Source organism: Lethenteron reissneri, chromosome 64 (assembly GCF_015708825.2).
Source record: "Lethenteron reissneri isolate LAM-NWPU_2019-01 chromosome 64, ASM1570882v1, whole genome shotgun sequence".
NCBI lineage: Eukaryota > Metazoa > Chordata > Hyperoartia > Petromyzontiformes > Petromyzontidae > Lethenteron > Lethenteron reissneri.
This window is the reverse complement of record NC_083842.1, coordinates 10,420,591-10,440,173: the sequence shown is the minus strand read 5'-3', so window position 1 is coordinate 10,440,173 and position 19,583 is coordinate 10,420,591. Positions and strand designations below refer to the sequence as shown.

Genomic DNA, 19,583 nt, shown 5'->3' with positions numbered 1-19,583 from the left:
CCCGGCCGCCTTTGTCTGCCTAGTGGCGATGTTTACACACCAGGTACTCAGACCGTGAGCGGGAGTCGAACTCGGGTCGCCGGGTTCGTAGCGCAGCGTAGCGCTAACCGCTACACCACCGCTCCCCACAACACACACGAGCACGCACAAAGATCCCCCGTATAGCCTTAACAGACTGTAGGGGCAAGTGCTGTTAGCGAGCACCTATGAAGGCCGGAACGGTACACGAGGGGGTGGGTGGCCAGCACCACGCCCGACCGCCTTTGCCTCCCCAGTGGCAATGTTTACACACCGTACCAGGTACTCATTTGAGGCTGAGTTAACCTAGGGGAGGCCCGGGACCGGTTCCGATAATCGTCACTGATGTTGGCCGTGAGCGGGAATCGAACTCGGGTCGCCGGGTTCGTAGCGCAGCGCGCGAACCGCTACACCACCGCTCCCCACAACACACACAAAGATCCCCCGTATAGCCTTAGCAGACTGTAGGGGCAAGTGCTGTTAGCGAGCGCACACGCACACACGTGCACACACACGCACACGCTTCTGAGATTCAGAATATTTATTTAAACCGGAAAAATCCGATGAGCTATGAAGCTCTTTCATCCAGAAGTCCAGTCGGGGGGCACACGGGGTCAGAACGTTTCAACGAGGACAACAACAACAACAACAAAAACAAAGTATGATAATTGTTTTTTACCCTTCTATCTGGCAACAAAACTGACACCTTTTTTACAAGGAGTCATGTTTGCATAGACCACAATACCTGCATCTGGTCCAACCCATGTGAGACTAGGCTCTAAGGAAAGCTGTCTCGGGTGTGGACCAATCAACTTCAAGGACAGTGCATACATTATCAGAGTTGTGTTTTTTTGTTTGCATTATGACTGCAGGTATTGTGGTCTATGCAAACATGACTCCTTGTAAAAAAGGTGTCAGTTTTGTTGCCAGAGAGAAGGGTAAAAAACCAATTATCATATTTTTTACTGGCAAACGAGGTTCCAATGGTGGGACAAAAACAAACAAACACAAAACACACGACAGGAGAGCCAAGCGAAAGTTTGTGAGGCTCGCAGTGTCGGCGCATCGTTACGCGACGGGAGCTACGTTGTTTCGTGGGTCGTGCGGGGGGGGGGGGGGGGGCGGGGGGCGCCGTACTTACACGTGGCCAGGCACTTCATGGCGGACAGCACCCAGCTGGGAAGGTCTTCTGCAAGAAACAAAAGACGAAGATTTCTCCCCCACCGCCCCGTGTCGCCTTAACAGACTGTCCAGGGCAAGCGTCGTCGGCGATCAGCGGGCAGCTATGAAGGCCGGCGCGGCGCACGAGGTGGGTGGGTGGCCAGCACCACGCCCGGTGACCGCCTTTGTCTCCCCAGCGGCGATGTTTACTACACACCGCACCGGGTACTCGTTTGAGGCCGAGTCGACCTAGGGGGAGGCCCGGAACCGGTTCAGACAATCGTCACCGTTGTAGGCCGCGAGCGGGAATCGAACTCGGGTCACCGGGTTCGTAGCGCAGCGTGCTAACCGCTACACCACTAGTTAGATCTTCTGCTATACAAACAAAGACAAAGATCCCCCGTGTAGCCTTAACAGGCTGTCGGGGGCAAGGGCTGTTAGCGAGCACCTACGAAGCACGGCACACGAGAAGGTGGGTGGCCAGCACCACGCCCGGCCGCCTTTGTCTCCCCTGTGGCAATGTTTCAAGACTGCACCAGGTTACATGTTTACAATAAATAAATACAATCTCCCCCCTCCCACTGGCTCGAATCCTGCATCAATATCAGTCTCACACACTCACCATCTTCAAGATCCGCCATGGGTGAGCCCCTTGCCTGCCTCTCGTCTCTTTCCACTCCCCTACCGCTCTCCTCCTCACACTCTCACACCTCCTCTCCAATCTCATCTCACTCCCTCCCCCCCTCCGTGCTCTCTCCTGCCTCTCTCTTTTTTTTTTACGATCAGTGGAAACAAGAAGATGCTCGGTGTAGTCGGCACTTTGCTTCGTTCATCATTTCGTAATTTTTTTTTATTTACATTTTTAAACTTTGCTTTATGTAAACCCCCACCTCTCGCTCGCTCTCTCGCTCGCTCACTCTCTCTCTCGCTCGCTCGCTCTCTCTCTCGCTCACTCTCTCTCTCGCTCACTCTCTCTCTCGCTCACTCACTCTCTCGCTCACTCACTCTCTCGCTCACTCACTCTCTCGCTCACTCACTCTCTCGCTCGCTCACTCTCTCGCTCGCTCACTCTCTCGCTCGCTCACTCTCTCGCTCGCTCACTCTCTCGCTCGCTCACTCTCTCGCTCGCTCACTCTCTCGCTCACTCTCTCGCTCGCTCACTCTCTCGCTCACTCACTCTCTCGCTCGCTCACTCTCTCGCTCGCTCACTCTCTCGCTCACTCTCTCGCTCTCCACTCCCCCGCTCCGCGCGCTCCCGACTCCGGCGAGCGGGGATGGGGGCCGAGGTTTGTGGGGCCCGTAGGCCTCGCGTACCGGAGCCGTCGGCGAGCACCACCACCCCGTGGCGGTTCACGCTGCGCAGGTTGTGCACGAGGTGGCGCCCGTGCACCAGCGTCGGGTCCAGCAGCCCCTCGAGGGAGCGCAGCGCCAGCAGCGCCCGCAGCCTGGCAGCGCACGACACGAGGCTCCGTCAGCACGGTCTCGGCGCTTTGCAGCAGCGCCTCGGATTAGCACGGCTGGCTACGTACGGTGCGAAAGAAGTTCAACGTACGTGCGTGCGTGCGTGCAGCAGCAGCGCTTGCAAATTCATCAGTGCCAGCAGTGTCGTCTACGTCAGTGTCGTCGTCAACAGCGCGGGGTCATCGGCATAGCCGTCGGCAAAGGCATCGTCATCGCCACCAGCATCAGAATAACAATGGTTTCAACTTGTACAACGCACGGTTTTTGCTCACTCTGGGAGAAAGAAACGACTCGGAGCCGCGAGGAGTCAGAGGCAAGTGGAAAGGTAGCCTGGCGGTGAGCCGGCGACAGTGATTGCCGGAGCCCTGAGGTCATCCAAACGCTCTGAACGCTTGACGCCCGTTGTAAATGCGGAGCGAGAAAAACGCGGAGGACCCGGAGAAAACTCCACGCCACCAACACGGGAAGAGAGAGAGAGAGAGGCCGCAAACTCCGAATATACGGCGGCAGGCGTCGTCAGGGTCGGGATGGAGCCCACGACCTCATGCGTACCTGGTGAGGTAGTTAACATCTCCGACATCTTATAAACCCCGCGTCCCCGATCGCTACCCCTACGTGAGTGGGGCAGTGAGAGCCCAATCGTCCTTGCCTCCTCCCCTTACCCCGTGGGCACATGGCCTCGGGCTCGTCATTCCGCGGAATAACTGTACCCCACCCCCCGCCGCCCTTTCTCGTGCTTTGTAACAGGCAATTGTAAAAATAAAAATAAATTTTAAAAAATCACCACCGCGGCAACCCCACCGTCACCACCTACACACCGGTGCCAGTTTACACGGGGGGGGGGGGGGGAGGGACGGGGGCCTTGCGACCTAAGCCGCTCCTCTCAATGCACGAGGTGTCTCTCGTTTTCCTGAAGCGTCAAGATCTGCCGCTCGCGTGCCCACCACTCGCCCCTCTTATAAACGTGTTTTTTAGTTGTCCCCCGCTGAGTTGCCGCTACGTAGCAACCGGGCCAACGCAAATGAGAGCTCAACCAAGTGGCTTAGAATGTGGAAATTTAGAGCGAGCAGCCAAATGCTCTGAGCGCGTGATGTCGATTCTAAATGCGGAGGGAGAAACCGGAGGATCCAGAGAGAAAATCCACTACGGAGAGAGACAACGCAAACTCCACATATACAGCAGCAGGTGCCAGGGTCGGGATCGAACCCGCAATCTCCTGCGTACCAGGCGAGGTAGTTAACATCTCCTGGCCACCGTGATGATGATGAGAGAGAGACACAACGCACACTCCACATATACAGCAGCAGGTGCCAGGGTCGGGATCGAACCCGCAATCTCCTGCGTACCAGGCGAGGTAGTTAACATCTCCTGGCCACCGTGATGATGATGAGAGAGAGAGACACGCAAACTCCACATATACAGCAAGCGCCAGGGTCGGGATCGAACCTGCGATCTCCTGCGTACCAGGCGAGGTAGTTAACATCTCCTGGCCACCGTGATGATGATGATGAGAGAGACACGCACAGGGTCGGGATCGAACCTGCGATCTCCTGCGTACCAGGCGAGATAGTTAACATCTCCTGGCCACCGTGATGATGATGATGAGAGAGAGACACGCAAACTCCACATATACAGCAAGCGCCAGGGTCGGGATCGAACCTGCGATCTCCTGCGTACCAGGCGAGGTAGTCAACATCTCCTGGCCACCGTGATGATGATGATGAGAGACAGAGACACGCAAACTCCACATATACAGCAGGCGCCAGGGTCGGGATCGAACCTGCGATCTCCTGCGTACCAGGCGAGGTAGTTAACATCTCCTGGCCACCGTGGCACCCCACAAGCATCACCGCGAGCCCGCGACGGTGCCCGTGTGCACAGGGCATAGAGCGGTCCTTGCTACGCAAGCCGGTTTGTCCCCGTCCGCTCCTGCGCCAAACTCTCCGACCTTTTTCCCCGCCCCCCCCCACGCGCTCACCGCTCCAGCGCGTCCCGCTTGTACTCATCCTCGGCGCAGACCGCCGGTGCTGTTGCCGCCGGCCACAACGCCGCCCCCACCACGGCGCCGCCGCCGCTCCTATCGGTGCCCCTGCGCCGATGCAGCTCGGCTTCCCGCTCGGGGGCGGCCACGCTGTGACGCGAGCCGGGGGCAAAGGTGGCGGCCGTCCCCGCCGCCGCCACCGCCGCCGCCGCCTCGGCGGACTCGAGGCCCGCGACGCCGTCGGCGATGGCGACGCTGTGCCGCTTCCGCCAGTCCGCCGACTGCTGTTGGGAAGGGGGGGGGGGGGCGAGAGAGAACGTTTCCCGTGGGCGGATTTCCTCGCGGGGTCAGCGCCTGCCCGCTGTACCTTTCTTCATTATTGACAACTTGCAGCTCGGCACACGGCAGATGCCGGCGCAGCGCGACTCACGACCTCCTCTCGATACCAAGATCCAGGATGGTCGTTGTGTCTATGCGCCGCTTCTCGGTGGCAGCCCCAACAGTCTGGAACGATATCCCTCTGCACATTCGCAGCATCGCCTCAATCGCCTCCTTCAAGAGACACTTAAAAACTCACCTCTACAATCATGCTTTTGAGCGACTCTGAGCTTGGCTCCGTGCCTTTGAGTTGCGGCCACTACGTCTGCAAATTTGCGCGCATTACAAATTGAACTATTATTGAACTATTATTATTGTCCGGCAGGCCGGGCCCAGGGTTAGGAGCTCGCAGCAAGCCACGAGACGCTGGCAATATGTGATGGCGGTAGTTCTCAAACTTTTTTGCTTACTGTACCACCCCCCCCCCCCCCCCCTTGAACACGTAGGCTTTCGCGAGCAAAAGCGTAACGCGCACGCGTAATGTATGTCGATTACGATATACATAAGCCCAACGGCAATGGATACCGATAGTCATTGAAATGCATTCATTAATCCCCCAGGTGACGTCATCACATCTACCCCTCTATTTAAGGAACGAAACAGGAAGATTTATCCACAAATCTGGCTGTCGCCTGATGAAGCTGGTTGTAATTACTGGCAAAACGTCGTACTCAGATTGATAATGTTGCAACCGGTGTGCTGTACTAGTATACTACACTATACACTACACTATACACTACACTACTACACACTACACTATACACTACACTATACACTACTACACACTACACTATACACTACGCTATTATACACTAATACACTACACTACTATACACTACACTACACACTACACTACACAATACACTACACTACTACACACTACACTACTATACACTACACTATACACTACACTACTATACACTACACTACTACACTACTACACACTACACTATACACTACACTACTTTACACTACACAATACACTACACTACTACACTACTACACACTACACTATACACTACACTATACACTACACTACTATACACTACACTACTATACACTACACTACTACACACTACACAACTATACACTATACACTACACTATACACTACACTACTACACTACTACACACTACACTACTACACACTACACTACTATACACTATACACTACACTACTATACATTATACACTACACTATACACTACACTACTATACATTATACACTACACTATACACTACACTATACACTACACTACTACACACTACACTATACACTACACTACTTTACACTATACACTACACTACCATACACTATACACTACACTACTATACACTACACTACTATACACTATACACTACACTACTATACACTATACACTACACTACTATACACTACACTACCATACACTATACACTACACTACTATACACTATACACTACACTACCATACACTATACACTACACTACCATACACTATACACTACACTACTATACACTACACTACCATACACTATACACTACACTACCATACACTATACACTACACTACTATACACTATACACTACACTACCATACACTATACACTACACTACTATACACTACACACGACACTATACATTACACTACTACACTACACTACTATACACTACACTACTATACACTATACACTACACTACCATACACTATACATTACACTACCATACACTATACACTACACTACCATACACTATACACTACACTACTATACACTACATACTACACTATACATTACACTACTATACACTACACTACTATACACTACACTACTTTACACTACACTACCATACACTACACTACTTTACACTACACTACCATACACTACACTACTACACACTACACTATACACTACACTATACACTACACTACTATACACTACACTACTATACACTACACTATACACTACACTACTATACACTACACACTACACTATACACTACACTACTATACACTACACTACTTTACACTATACACTACACTATACACTACACTATACACTACACTACTATACACTACACACTAGTGTCGTACTCATAACGAATTGGCCACGTTCTGTTTACGTGACAAACCCTTACTAATTGTCCGTGTCGGGTGGTGGCGGGTTTAATGACACATTCATATGTTTACACGATCTAACAAAAAAAAACCTGCAATTGTACCCCCACCTTGTTACATTTTGTTTCAACAGAGTATACTCCCCCTTGCTGGACCCAACAAGGTTCTGAGAAATGTACGGATAATGAAAATCAATATTTGATCCAATTGTCCACTTTGTGAGGTTATCACTCCGAGCTTAACTACTGACCGCAAGCGATTAAAAAAAACAATTCAACAGACGCTCTGCACGCCGCATGACGTCATTTGTTCGCGCTTGCCGGTTGCCCTTGGAAAGCAAATTGATCAGGATCAATGAGTTTAGAAAGGTCGTGTATAGCATTATGGGTTAGATCATATGGATTCCCATTTTAACATAGTTATTTGACATTGCCAGATTCACACCCGACCATTCACCACTCTCACATATGATATACAAGTAGTCCCCGAGTTACGATGGTCCGACTTACGATATTTCGATCTTACGATGGCGATACGACAAAATTGCCATCAACAACCTAACGTCGTTAAAGTGTGCAGACGACGGACAGAATCTTGGTACCATATGATACGTTACGATACGTTCGATGCATGTTAAAAGTTTTTATAATACAGATAGGATTGTTTCCTGCAGTTCACATCGGTAGGCTAAGAATTTACCTTGTTTTTTTTACTGTACATTTTGCCGTGCAATACAGTATTGTAATTAATAAATACATACGGTATATAGTTTAAACAGTACGGTACTGTAAATTGCTCTGTTTTGCTAAATTATCACCATTCTTTAAGACTCCTGGGTAGACGAGGCCATCTTCGACTTACGATATTTTCCACTTACGATGGGGTCGTCGTAACGCATCTCCGTCGTAAGTAGAGGACTACCTGTAATTTCACCATTTATAGAGATGACCTCACGTAACCCCTGGGATATTGCCACGTGTACCCCCCCCCCAACCTCCCCCCAGGATTCTGCGTACCCCCCCCCCGGTTGAATACCGCCGCGTTATCCCACTTTCGACAGCCTAGAGCGTGACTCAGGGCCCAGTTTGAAAATCATTCTACGGGTAAGCTGGGCCGGGTTAGCCCTCGATGCACGAATGTTCGGGTTTTGCGAAAAATGTTGCGTGCGCGCGATCGATACAAATCTACTGACGCTCTTCGGTTGAACGAAATGGAATTTCCGCGTCGTTTTAAGTTGCTAACTACGGGCACCGCGCAGTGAGACAAGAAGCCCAGTCGGCGGAGGCTGCGTTGTCCGTCCGCGGACAGCGTCGCCGTGTCCCCGCCGTGCCATCGTCACCTCCCCAAGTCATTCCAACGTCACGCGTGTGCCCTCCATAACCCCCCCCCGCCTTCCCCGCTGCCTCTCATCCACGCTGCACCCTCCGTATCCCTATGTAGTGTTGTAAAGGACGGACTTATAAACCTCTTTATGGCACACACTGTTTATTGTCTTAATACACAGTCCCTATCACACTAAGGGGTATATGGTCCCCTCACCCGTTACCCTGAAGAGGTCCGGCCTCCGGACCTTGCTGTCTATCTAATCTCCCTGCTCTCCCAGCGTCCTCTGGCTGGACCTAGGGGATCTCTCCCCGACCACTGGTTACTCTGAGCCCTAGCCCTGACGAGGGCTGGAGGGCTTGGTCCAGGGTCCTAGATGTCTTCGGCCGACTTGGGTCTTCGTGTAGCAGAACTGGCCAAGAGCTCTCAGCGCTCCGGCTTTTATAGCTGTTCGTGGCCGCGTTGTCCAATCCCCGGCCACCTTGTGGAACCCTCCGATTGGTCCTTCCCAATCTGGCATTTGGATCCTACCTCACCCCATTTTGACCCTGACCGTTTGATTGAGCGGGAAAACCTTGTTCACGATCTGCTCTCTCACAGCTTGCGAACAGCGATTAGTTAACACCACTACACCTACAACCCCGGCCAACATCACGCGCGGCTCCATTCCCAGCCCCTGTCCCTCCGTTCCTTCCGTCACCTCACTCGCCGACAGCCGCTCCACCCCACCCTCCTTCTCCGCGTACCGCCCCGTCGGTTTGCGTTGTAAAGAGCCCTGGATAAGGAGCGCTGGCTACATTCTAAACAGAATAGAATGCCGCGGATCTCACGGCAAGTTCCCCGAAAAGATGCGCCGCTTTTGTTCACTTGTTATTGTTCAACTGTTTAAATATTCACGTTTCTTCCGCTCATTATCATTAGTTTGAGATGTGAAAAGTGACGCAGGAGTGTATAGTGTAGGGTTCGTTGTCGAGTTGGAGTGACCGCCCCATAGCACGTGCGTTAGCGTTGTGTTAACGTGGAAAAGCAAAAGCACTTCACCACCCGCAATGCTCTCTTAACCGGCATCTGTCAAAGGCGGAAATACAAATATCTTACGTCACGTATCCGGGAAAAATTCCGACAGCCATCCCCGGCATCTTGCCGTGCACTTCTCATAGATCCGTTGTTGTTGTTGTTGTTGTTCACGGGAGCTTCCGGACGCTGCCGAGCGGTGGCGGTAGCGACAGTCTATACCAGGGGTCGGCAACCTACGGCTCCGGAGCCGCATGCGGCTCTTTACGGGCTGCTTCTTGACGATATGTACGTGAGTACAGTATGTACTCAGATGCATTGCGGCTCTTGAAATACTGAATTTTGTACCGAATTGGAAAGAAATGGCTCTTCTTGTTATTTTGGTTGCCGACCCCTGGTCTATACGTACGGTACGCCGCCGCTGCCGACGCCGCCGCGTCTCCGGCCTCACCAGCAGGAACCGGGGCGGAGGTCCGGTGATTCCCGCGGCCCGCGTGATCCTGCGCCGGCCCGAGCCGCCGGAGCTCTGGCAGGGGGCGGATGCGAGCCGGGGCCGCCGGCGCGGAGACAGACCCTCCTCCTCCTCGTCCTTGTCGTCGTCGTCGTTGTCGTGGCGGCGATCGTCCTCCACGTCCCGTCGCTTCTCCTGCCGAGCGCCGTCCAGGGAGCCCCGAGGGCGGTGACCGCGGGGAGAGCGCCGGCAAGCGGCCGCCGCCTTGAGCGGCGACTCGGGCGGGAACCTGCGAGGGCGAGAGAGTCGGGCGAGAGAGTCGAGAGAGAGTCGGGAGAGAGAGAGTCGGGAGAGAGAGAGAGTCGGGAGAGAGAGAGTCGGGCGAGAGAGTCGGGAGAGAAGTCAGGAGAGAGAGTCGGGAGAGAGAGAGTGGGGCGAGAGAGTCAGGAGAGAGAGAGTCGGGAGAGAGAGAGTCGGGAGAAAGAGAGTCGGGAGAGAGAGAGTCGGGAGAGAGAGAGTCAGGAGAGAGAGTCGGGAGAGAGAGAGAGTCAGGCGAGAGAGTCGGGCGAGCCGTTGACGTTGGCCCGACGGGTTCGAGCAACGCGGGCGTTTGACATCCTTTCGTAGGGGTCGGGAGAAACGACGACAAAACGCAGCGTTTTTAAACGTGCCGTGGAGTAGAACTCCCCTCTTGACGACGGTAATTGGTTCCAAGAAACTGCCCGTTAAGCGATTTGGTCTTTACACCTGGTTGACTCACGAGTGACGACATCACGTGGATCCCTCTATTCAAGACCGGAACAGGATGAGGAATCCTCCACAACCCTGGCCGTCGCCTGATGATGCTGGTCGTTGTTACTGTAATCGCCGGCGAAACTTCGTACTCGAATTGTAAATAATGTGGGTTCACTCTCCAACACGCGAGCGGTTAGTGCTGTACCGAGTAACGAATTGGCCACGTTTTGTTGACATGACAAACCTTACCAATCAGTTGTGTCGGGTGGTGGCGGGTTTAACGACACATTTATAGTTAAGCGATCTAACCCGAGAACTGTACAAAATAGCCAGAAATGGCCAGTGGCCCTGGACAACGCGGCATTATTATGTCTCGCCAGAGGTCGCAACCGGGTACCCAATACCCGGTACCCAATACCCGTACCCTACCCGATACCCGGCTACCCGTACCCGGCCAGGTACGGGTAGCCGCTTGCGACCCTGGTGCGGCCGGGTACGAGTAGACCGTGAGTCACTGGTGAGTAACCGTTTGTCACTTATTTCCCAACGTCTTGTCTCTTCTCACAATTCAAGTTCCTAGAATCAACCCACCCGCGCCTGCAACATGGCTTCATCCCAGAGGTCGCAATCGGGTACCCTACCCGTACCCGGCTGGGTACGGGTAGGGTACGGGAACGGCCGGGTATGGGTACGGGTACCCGTTTGCGACCCTGGTGCGGCCAGGTACAGGTACGGGTAAGGAATCAAAACCCGTTTGCGACCTCCGTCTCTCGCCGACTATGACGCGCCATCATCTCTCAGTAAACCGACGCAGTTATAGTCTCTTGAGCCACACGACAGAAGCCGGATTCAACGCAGAGGCTTTAAGAGGCTGCAACGTGGGACCACGAATTTTTCGAGTTTTACCCCAGATGTAGCTTGAATGTCGTGTAGGTGATTTGGTTCTTAAAGCAACAGCATCGCTCTGTGTCTGTACCACTACCCAGTTATGTGCCAAAAGTTAAGACAGCCTTGTTGACCTCAACTCCGATTCAGCTTTAAGGTTCGTTTATCGCGTTTAAAATCCACGCGTCCACAGGGAGAGAGAGAGAAAGACCGTAAACTTAAAATATACAACAGGCATCGTCAGGGTCTGGATCGAACCCACAACCTCCTGAATACCAGGCGAGGTAGTTAACATCTAGCAACTGTGATGATGATGAGAGAGAGAGACACTGCAATCTCCAAATATACAGCAGCAGGCATCGTCAGGGTCTGTATCGAACCCACAACCTCCTGTACACCCGGCGAGATAGTTAACATCTCCTAGCCACCGTGATGATGATGAAAGAAAGAGAGACACTGCAATCTCCAAATATACAGCAGCAGGCATCGTCAGGGTCTGTATCGAACCCACGACCTCCTGTATACCAGGCGAGATAGTTAACATCTAGCCACCGTGATGATGATGACAGAAAGAGAGACACTGCAATCTCCAAATATACAGCAGCAGGCATCGTCAGGTTCTGTATTGAACCCACGACGTCCTGCATACCAGGCGAGGTAGTCAACATCTAGTAACTGTGTTGATGATGAGAGAAAGAGAGACACTGCAATCTCCAAATATACAGCAGCAGGCATCGTCAGGGTCTGGATCGAACCTACGACCTCCTGCATACCAGGCAAAGTAGTTAACATCGCCAAGCCTCCGTGGCTCTCCCAGCCGTGCGCCCGACCAACACAAAACTCGATGACACAGACCCCCCACCCCCCCTGGAAACACCACGCCCCCCCCGCCCCCCACCGCACCGGTAGAGCCGCCCGTCGTCGGCGTGGACGTCCTCCGAGCCCCAGCGTCCCTTCACGTCCTCAATGACGTGGTTCTTGAGCAGCTTGCGCAGCAGCGCGGCTGCCTGCGGGCGCCCGACGCGGTGCCCGAAGGCGGCGTGCGCGCGCAGCACGGACAGGAGGCTGTCGCACGCCTCCGCCGCCGTGAAGCAGCGAGCGTGCGAACGCAGGCCAGCGCGGTGCCTACGTAGCGGCACCGACGCGCGGAACTGCGAAGTCACCTCATTCCACTGTTGGGACCCGGGGGGTGGGGGGTGGGGTGGTGGGTAAAGAGAGATCAGAATCAGATTTTGTATTTATTGAGCCGAGGAGGTTCTTTTTTTAAATCCTTTATATTAAGTTCGCTTGCTTGCTTGCGCGCTTACGACCGTGCAAATCTTTCGGTCGTTTTTTAACCCACTTCCCGTGATCCAATCGAGCTGACATTTTGCACAGACTCGTTGTGCGTGACAATTTATTTTCGAGAAAATTTTTTTTCCAAAATTTTACACTGTTTAGGGAAAATGTTTTAAATATTTAATTACCAATTGCTTAATGCTGGCAGACAATCATCTGACCCATAGGTGGCAGCCATCTCAAGCCAGAGGACGAGAGGACTCTAGCCGCCACGCATATAAAGGATTTAGAGTGAAAAACCTTGTTTTTACGGGTTAATTTTTTCGGAGTTTGACTCGGCCGGCAGACGACATCGAAGCGTTCAGTAATTACAGATAAAAAAAAACAAACAGGCGAAACTTGGATTTAAATTTCGATTTAAAGCTTTCGTGACTGCAGGGATTCATCTTCTTGGTTCTTTCGGTAAAGTCACGTAGAAGGGAAGTAATAAAATAATAATAAAAATAAAACATAATAATTGTATTATGTTTTATTTTTATTATAAAAAAAATAAAACATAATAATTTTATTATGTTTTATTTTTATAATGGCTTTCCCAGGAAAAGCCATTATCTTTGAATGAAACTTGATTTGAAGCTTTCGTGACTGCAGGAATTACTGTTTGGTACTTTCGATAAAGTCACGTCGAAAGGAAATAAATTAAATAATAATAATAATACGATGTTTCGATTGCAACACAAGCAACCGTCATCAGGTAGAACTACATTTGAGAGACAAAACAGACACAGAGACACACAGACACACAAGCAGAGAGAGACAACACAGAGACACACAGAGAGAGACACACAACATAGACACACAGACAACACAGAGACACACACAACATAGACACACAGACAGGCACAAGCAGAGAGAGAGACACACACAGAGACACACAGAGAGAGACACACAACATAGATACACAGAGACCCAATGCCTCCGTGTCGAGGCCTTAAATAAAGAGAGAGGGGGGGAGGTTGAATGAATCACCATACAATAACCAAACAACCCAATACCGACTCCGGAGGTTTTTTTTCTGAGATAAAGAACATTTTATAATCGTCGCCATGGCAGTTTCTACAGGAATGCAGAAATCCTGGCCACTAAACCACTGCCGTATACACAGCATCTCACGGATACTGTGCCAATAGTGGGAGTGGTAATAGCTCCACACACACACACACACCGCGCTCTGTACGCAGCGGCAACCCAAGCTCGATTCCCGGCCGACGGCTTGCAACACCACGTTTAGGCGTTATCCGAGATGTGCGCTCAGATATCCCTCACCACCAACGACCGGCGCGTGTGTGGCGAGATGTTTACTACCTCGCCTGGTATACGGAAGGACACGGGTTTGATCCTGACCCTGAAGCCTGTAGACTTGGAGCATCCATGTTCTTCCCCAGGTCATGTGAAATTTTCTCCGGGTCTTCCGGCTTTTCCCTCCACATTTAGCAACACGCGTTTGGAGTATTTGGCTGCTGTAAATTGAATGCGTCTCTTTGGTTTTCGATGTAGAGTATCTCTGAGTCTCTGTACAACTCTATGTATACTCTTTGGTTCTTTCGGTAAAGTCACGTAGGTAGAAATAAAACAAAATAAGTCACGAAAGCTTCAAATCAAGATCTCTATATGTATCTCTGGGTTTACCATAGAGGTCCATAGTTTCGGCTGCATGATCACAAACTCAGCCCTGTGGCTTGTCTTAAATGTGTCTCTATGGGTTTCTATGTTGAGTATCTCTCGGAGTCGCTATGTATATATTGAACTTCTTTCGCACAGTACGTAGCCAACCGTACCAATGTAACGTTTAACCTACTCACGCCGGCTTGTGCCCGCCCTCACAGTCGGGCATATTTGCGGAATACACCACGCCGCCGTTGACCCTGGCCATTGACCGAGCAACCCAACGTTCCTACCAGCTCCCTCCGCAGGAATGTGTTTATGAGATGGAGGGATTGTGGTGCAGTATCGGCGGCCAATTACACTGGTTAACAACAAAAAAATTTTTTTTCTGGCCTGGACTTTTGCAGCTGTTTTAGACTAATTTCACAGGGTGCTGATTCCAAATCTGATCTCAGGTTTGCTCTATCACATTATGCTATCGGCATACCCCATTTTCATTGATTTTACCCGAAATTAACTCTGTCACTCATGATTGCAAGTTGTTGCGAGTCAGTGACTGCTTTAGTGTTAAAATATGGCACTGTATTTTTAGGATGGTATGTTTATAATATCATTTTATGTAGATCTCCACATTTATTTAATATTTTTCTTCTGCAGTTTTGATTGAAAATGCAATATTTGGAATACCTTATGCCAGAAAAAGTGTGTTGACCAGTGTTATTGATGTCCTGATATGCGGCTGTAAAGTTTTTTGTCCAGAGATATCCAGCAGGGGTCACAGGATAAGAACGTTACAACAAACAAATAAAAAATTAACCCGTAAAAACTAAGTTTTTCACTATAAATCCTTTATATGCGTGGCGGCTAGAGTCCTCTCGTCCTCTGGCTTGAGATGGCTGCCACCTATGGGTCAGATGATTGCTTGCCACCATTAAGCAATTGGTAATTACATATAATTATTTTTTCCCTAAAAAGTGTAAAATTTTGGAAAAAAACATTTTCACGAACATTAATTGTCACGCACAACGAGTCTGTGTGCAAAATGTCAGCTCGATTGGATCACGGGAAGTGGGTTAAAAAACGACCGAAAGATTTGCACGGTCCTAAGCAAGCAAGCGAACTTAATATAAAGGATTTAAAACAGACACACGATATAGTTCGTGCAAAGGTAAACAAATCACCCGAACAACATACAAATAAACCATCCCCATCCTAGCAGGAAAAGCCCCACTTATACTGGTAGGAACGAAGTGAACCAGCCTACAATAGATTATATCGTCCGTCCGTCCGATGTCCGATTAGGTGTAGCAACATCGCCCCCTACTGCAAACACTTGGCAGGACCCTACAAAAACCTTTAGACTCAGTGAGGCTTTCCTGGCTAAACAAGTGTAACATTCCCTTATAATTCCCTGAGCTAGTTTTTAATTAAAACATTTAAATTAAAAATTAACTCACAGCGGCTAGAACTAGGCCTCAAACTCTCCCTTCGTATCGTACCCCCGCCAATTAATTTTATTATAGCCATTCATTTGTTCGTTCCTACCAGCCCACCCCGCAGTGACCTGTTTTTTGCAGAAGCGACTTGGCCATCCACAAACTCGACAGAGTGGCCCATCAAGTGGACATTTATAGCAGCCAAGATCATCTGAATGATCTCAAGGCACGGACACTCCGCTCCGACGCTGCTGCTGCTGCTCCGTTCTGGGTTCAGAATCAGAATATTGATCGTTCAGGAGGAATCCGAAAAGCTATAAAGTGCTTCAACACAGATGTCAAAGTAATGGGGTCACGTGGTAAGGACGTTACAACAACAAACAGTACAACACACATGACAGTTTGCCCGAAATTGACACCTTTTTTTTTTACAAGGAGTCATGTTTGCATAGACCACAATACCTGCAGTCATAATGCAAACAAAAAACACAACTCTGATAATGTATGCACTGTCCTTGAAGTTGATTGGTCCACACCCGAGACAGCTTTCCTTAGAGCCTAGTCTCACATGGTGTTGGACCAGATGACGCCAAAAGGCGCACAACTCAAACTTCAAGGACAGTGCATACATTATCAGAGTTGTGTTTTTTGTTTGCATCATGACTGCAGGTATTGTGGTCTATGCAAACATGACTCCTTGTAAAAAAAAGGTGTCAGTTTTGTTGCCAGATAGAAGGGTAAAAAACAATTATCATATTTTTTACTGGCAAATGAGGTTCCAATGGAGTTTTCCCGAAGTTACAATAAAGGTAATCAAATAACTTTATAACTATATCCAAATAAAACTAAACTAATTTTTGTATCTTAGCAGGCGTATTCAACTTTTGTTGTTGTTGTTGCAAAACTGAGCCTGTCCATTCCGCAAACGAAATATCTCGGCAGAGTGGCTATCTTTCGATTTAAAGTTTTCGTGACTGCAGGGATTCATCTTCTTGGTTCTTTCGGTAAAGTCACGTAGAAGGGAGATAATAAAATAATAAAAATAAAACATAATAAAATACAATTATCACTGTTGTGTATTATTTTATTGTTTTATTTTAATTATTTTATAAAAAAAAAATACAATTCTCACTATTGTGAGAATTGTATTATTTTATAATATTTTATTTTTATTATTTTTACCGAAAGAACCAAGAAGATAAACTAATCACGTAGAATGGAAATGATAAAATAATAAAAATAAAACATAATAAAATAATATTCTCACGACGTTTCGGCCACAACGCAAGCAGCCGTCCTCAGGTGAAGAACAGGGCTGTCAGACGCTGTCTTCCCGACAGACCTGGTCTTCACCTGAGGACGGCTGCTTGCGTTGTGGCCGAAACGTCGTGAGAATTATGTTTTATTTTAATTATTGTATTACTTCCCTTCTACGTGACTTTACCGAAAGAACCAAGAAGATGAATCCCTGCAGTCACGAAAACTTTAAATCGAAATTTTATTATGTTTTATTTTCATTATTTTATTACTTCCCTTCTACGCGGCGACTTTACCGAAAGAACCAAAGAAGACACCGCGAATGCCTTTTACATTCTCCAACATGCATAAGCGTGGCGACGGCCGTGATTGGTCGAGACCGCTTCGCCCCGCCCCCCGGGGGACGAGACGGCGTCCCGTGATTGGCTGACGACGGGAGGGGGGCGGGGTGCGGGGCGCGAGCGGCCCAATCAGCGTCGACGTTACCGCCGTCGAGCCCAATGCGCGCTAGCAAATCTAAACGTCGTTATTATCGATGTTTTTAAATCGATTTAGATTAAAACGACAGAACGCGGCGGCGGCGACGAATCGATAATCAACATCGACAATCTGAACCTCGCTCGGCGGCGACAGACTCACGAGTTTAGTAGCTCTGTAGGGGCCCGCGATGTACGACGTTTTATCCATGACCCTCTGTTAGTTCCGTCTTTTTTGTTTCACAGCCCGACGGAGGATGTTTCAAAGCATGGCGAACTTGTGTTGTTGCTGTTGTTGTTGTTGTTAAACTTCTTCCTTCCTTCGTTCGCTCCCTCGCGCGAAACGTCGCCTCGGTCTCTCCCTCAGAGGCGCCTCTGCCGCTGCCGCCCAGACTCTCCGAGTTTGAATGAAGCCACGGGCGAGCTGCTCACCCATTGGTTGGTTTGGGGGAGTGGGCGGGGCATAGCGAGGGGTGTGGGTGGGGGGGGTAAGGGGGGTGGGGGGTGGGGGTTAACGAGGGTGGGGGGTTTGGGTGGGGGGGTTAAGGAGGGTGGGGGGTGTGGGGTGGGGGGGTGTGGGTGAAGGGGGTTAAGGAGGGTGTGGGGTGTTGGGTGGGGGGGGGTTAAGGAGGGTGGAGGGTGTGGGTGGGGGGGGTTAAGGAGGGTGGGGGGTGTTGGGTGGGGGGTTAAGGAGGGTGGGGGGTGTTGGGTGGGGGGGTTAAGGAGGGTGGGGGGTGTTGGGTGGGGGGGTTAAGGAGGGTGGGGGGTGTTGGGTGGGGGGGGGTTAAGGAGGGTGGGGGGTGTTGGGTGGGGGGGGTTAAGGAGGGTGGGGGGTGTTGGGTGGGGGGGTTAAGGAGGGTGGGGGGTGTGGGTGGGGGGGGGTTAAGGAGGGTGGGGGGTGTTGGGTGGGGGGGTTAAGGAGGGTGGGGGGTGTTGGGTGGGGGGGGGGTTAAGGAGGGTGGGGGGGTGTTGGGTGGGGGGGTTAAGGAGGGTGGGGGGTGTGGGTGGGGGGGGGGTTAAGAAGGGTGGGGGGTGTTGGGTGGGGGGGTTAAGGAGGGTGGGGGGTGTTGGGTGGGGGGGTGTTGGGTGGGGGGTTAAGGAGGGTGGGGGGTGTTGGGTGGGGGGGGGGGTTAAGGAGGGTGGGGGGTGTTGGGTGGGGGGGTTAAGGAGGGTGGGGGGTGTTGGGTGGGGGGGGGGGGTTAAGGAGGGTGGGGGGTGTGGGTGGGGGGGGGTTAAGGAGGGTGGGGGGTGTTGGGTGGGGGGGGGTGTTAAGGAGGGTGGGGGGTGTTGGGTGGGGGGGGGTTAAGGAGGGTGGGGGGTGTTGGGTGGGGGGGGGGTTAAGGAGGGTGGGGGGGTGTTGGGTGGGGGGGTTAAGGAGGGTGGGGGGTGTTGGGTGGGGGGGGTTAAGGAGGGTGGGGGGTGTTGGGTGGGGGGTGTTGGGTGGGGGGGGTTAAGGAGGGTGGGGGGTGTTGGGTGGGGGGTGTTGGGTGGGGGGGGTTAAGGAGGGTGGGGGGTGTTGGGTGGGGGGGTTAAGGAGGGTGGGGGGTGTTGGGTGGGGGGGTTAAGGAGGGTGGGGGGTGTGGGTGGGGGGGTTAAGGAGGGTGGGGGGTGTTGGGTGGGGGGGGGGGTTAAGGAGGGTGGGGGGTGTTGGGTGGGGGGGTTAAGGAGGGTGGGGGGTGTTGGGTGGGGGGGGGTTAAGGAGGGTGGGGGGTGTTGGGTGGGGGGGTTAAGGAGGGTGGGGGGTGTGGGTGGGGGGGGGGTTAAGGAGGGTGGGGGGTGTTGGGTGGGGGGGGGGTTAAGGAGGGTGGGGGGTGTTGGGTGGGGGGGGTTAAGGGGGGTGTGGGGTGTTGGGTGGGGGGGTTAAGGAGGGTGGGGGGTGTTGGGTGGGGGGGTTAAGGAGGGTGGGGGGTGTTGGGTGGGGGGGGTTAAGGAGGGTGGGGGGTGTTGGGTGAGGGGGTTAAGGAGGGTGGG

The 19,583-nt window shown here is 51.5% G+C and overlaps 1 protein-coding gene across 1 annotated transcript in view; it reads right to left on the bottom strand.

Annotated features, from left to right (window-relative positions):
• Nucleotides 1-18,000, bottom strand: part of LOC133359016 (DEP domain-containing protein 1A-like) — a 28,778-nt gene extending 10,778 nt beyond the window's left edge. The window contains exons 1-6 of the mRNA XM_061577389.1: nucleotides 17,776-18,000; nucleotides 12,404-12,672; nucleotides 9,881-10,169; nucleotides 4,619-4,905; nucleotides 2,494-2,624; nucleotides 1,160-1,207 (exon numbers count right to left, since the gene is read on the bottom strand). Coding sequence (XP_061433373.1) covers nucleotides 1,160-1,207; nucleotides 2,494-2,624; nucleotides 4,619-4,905; nucleotides 9,881-10,169; nucleotides 12,404-12,672; nucleotides 17,776-17,823 — 1,072 coding nt within the window. The 5' untranslated portion in view covers nucleotides 17,824-18,000. The remainder of the gene's footprint in view (nucleotides 1-1,159; nucleotides 1,208-2,493; nucleotides 2,625-4,618; nucleotides 4,906-9,880; nucleotides 10,170-12,403; nucleotides 12,673-17,775) is intronic.
• Nucleotides 18,001-19,583: the final 1,583 nt, after the last annotated feature.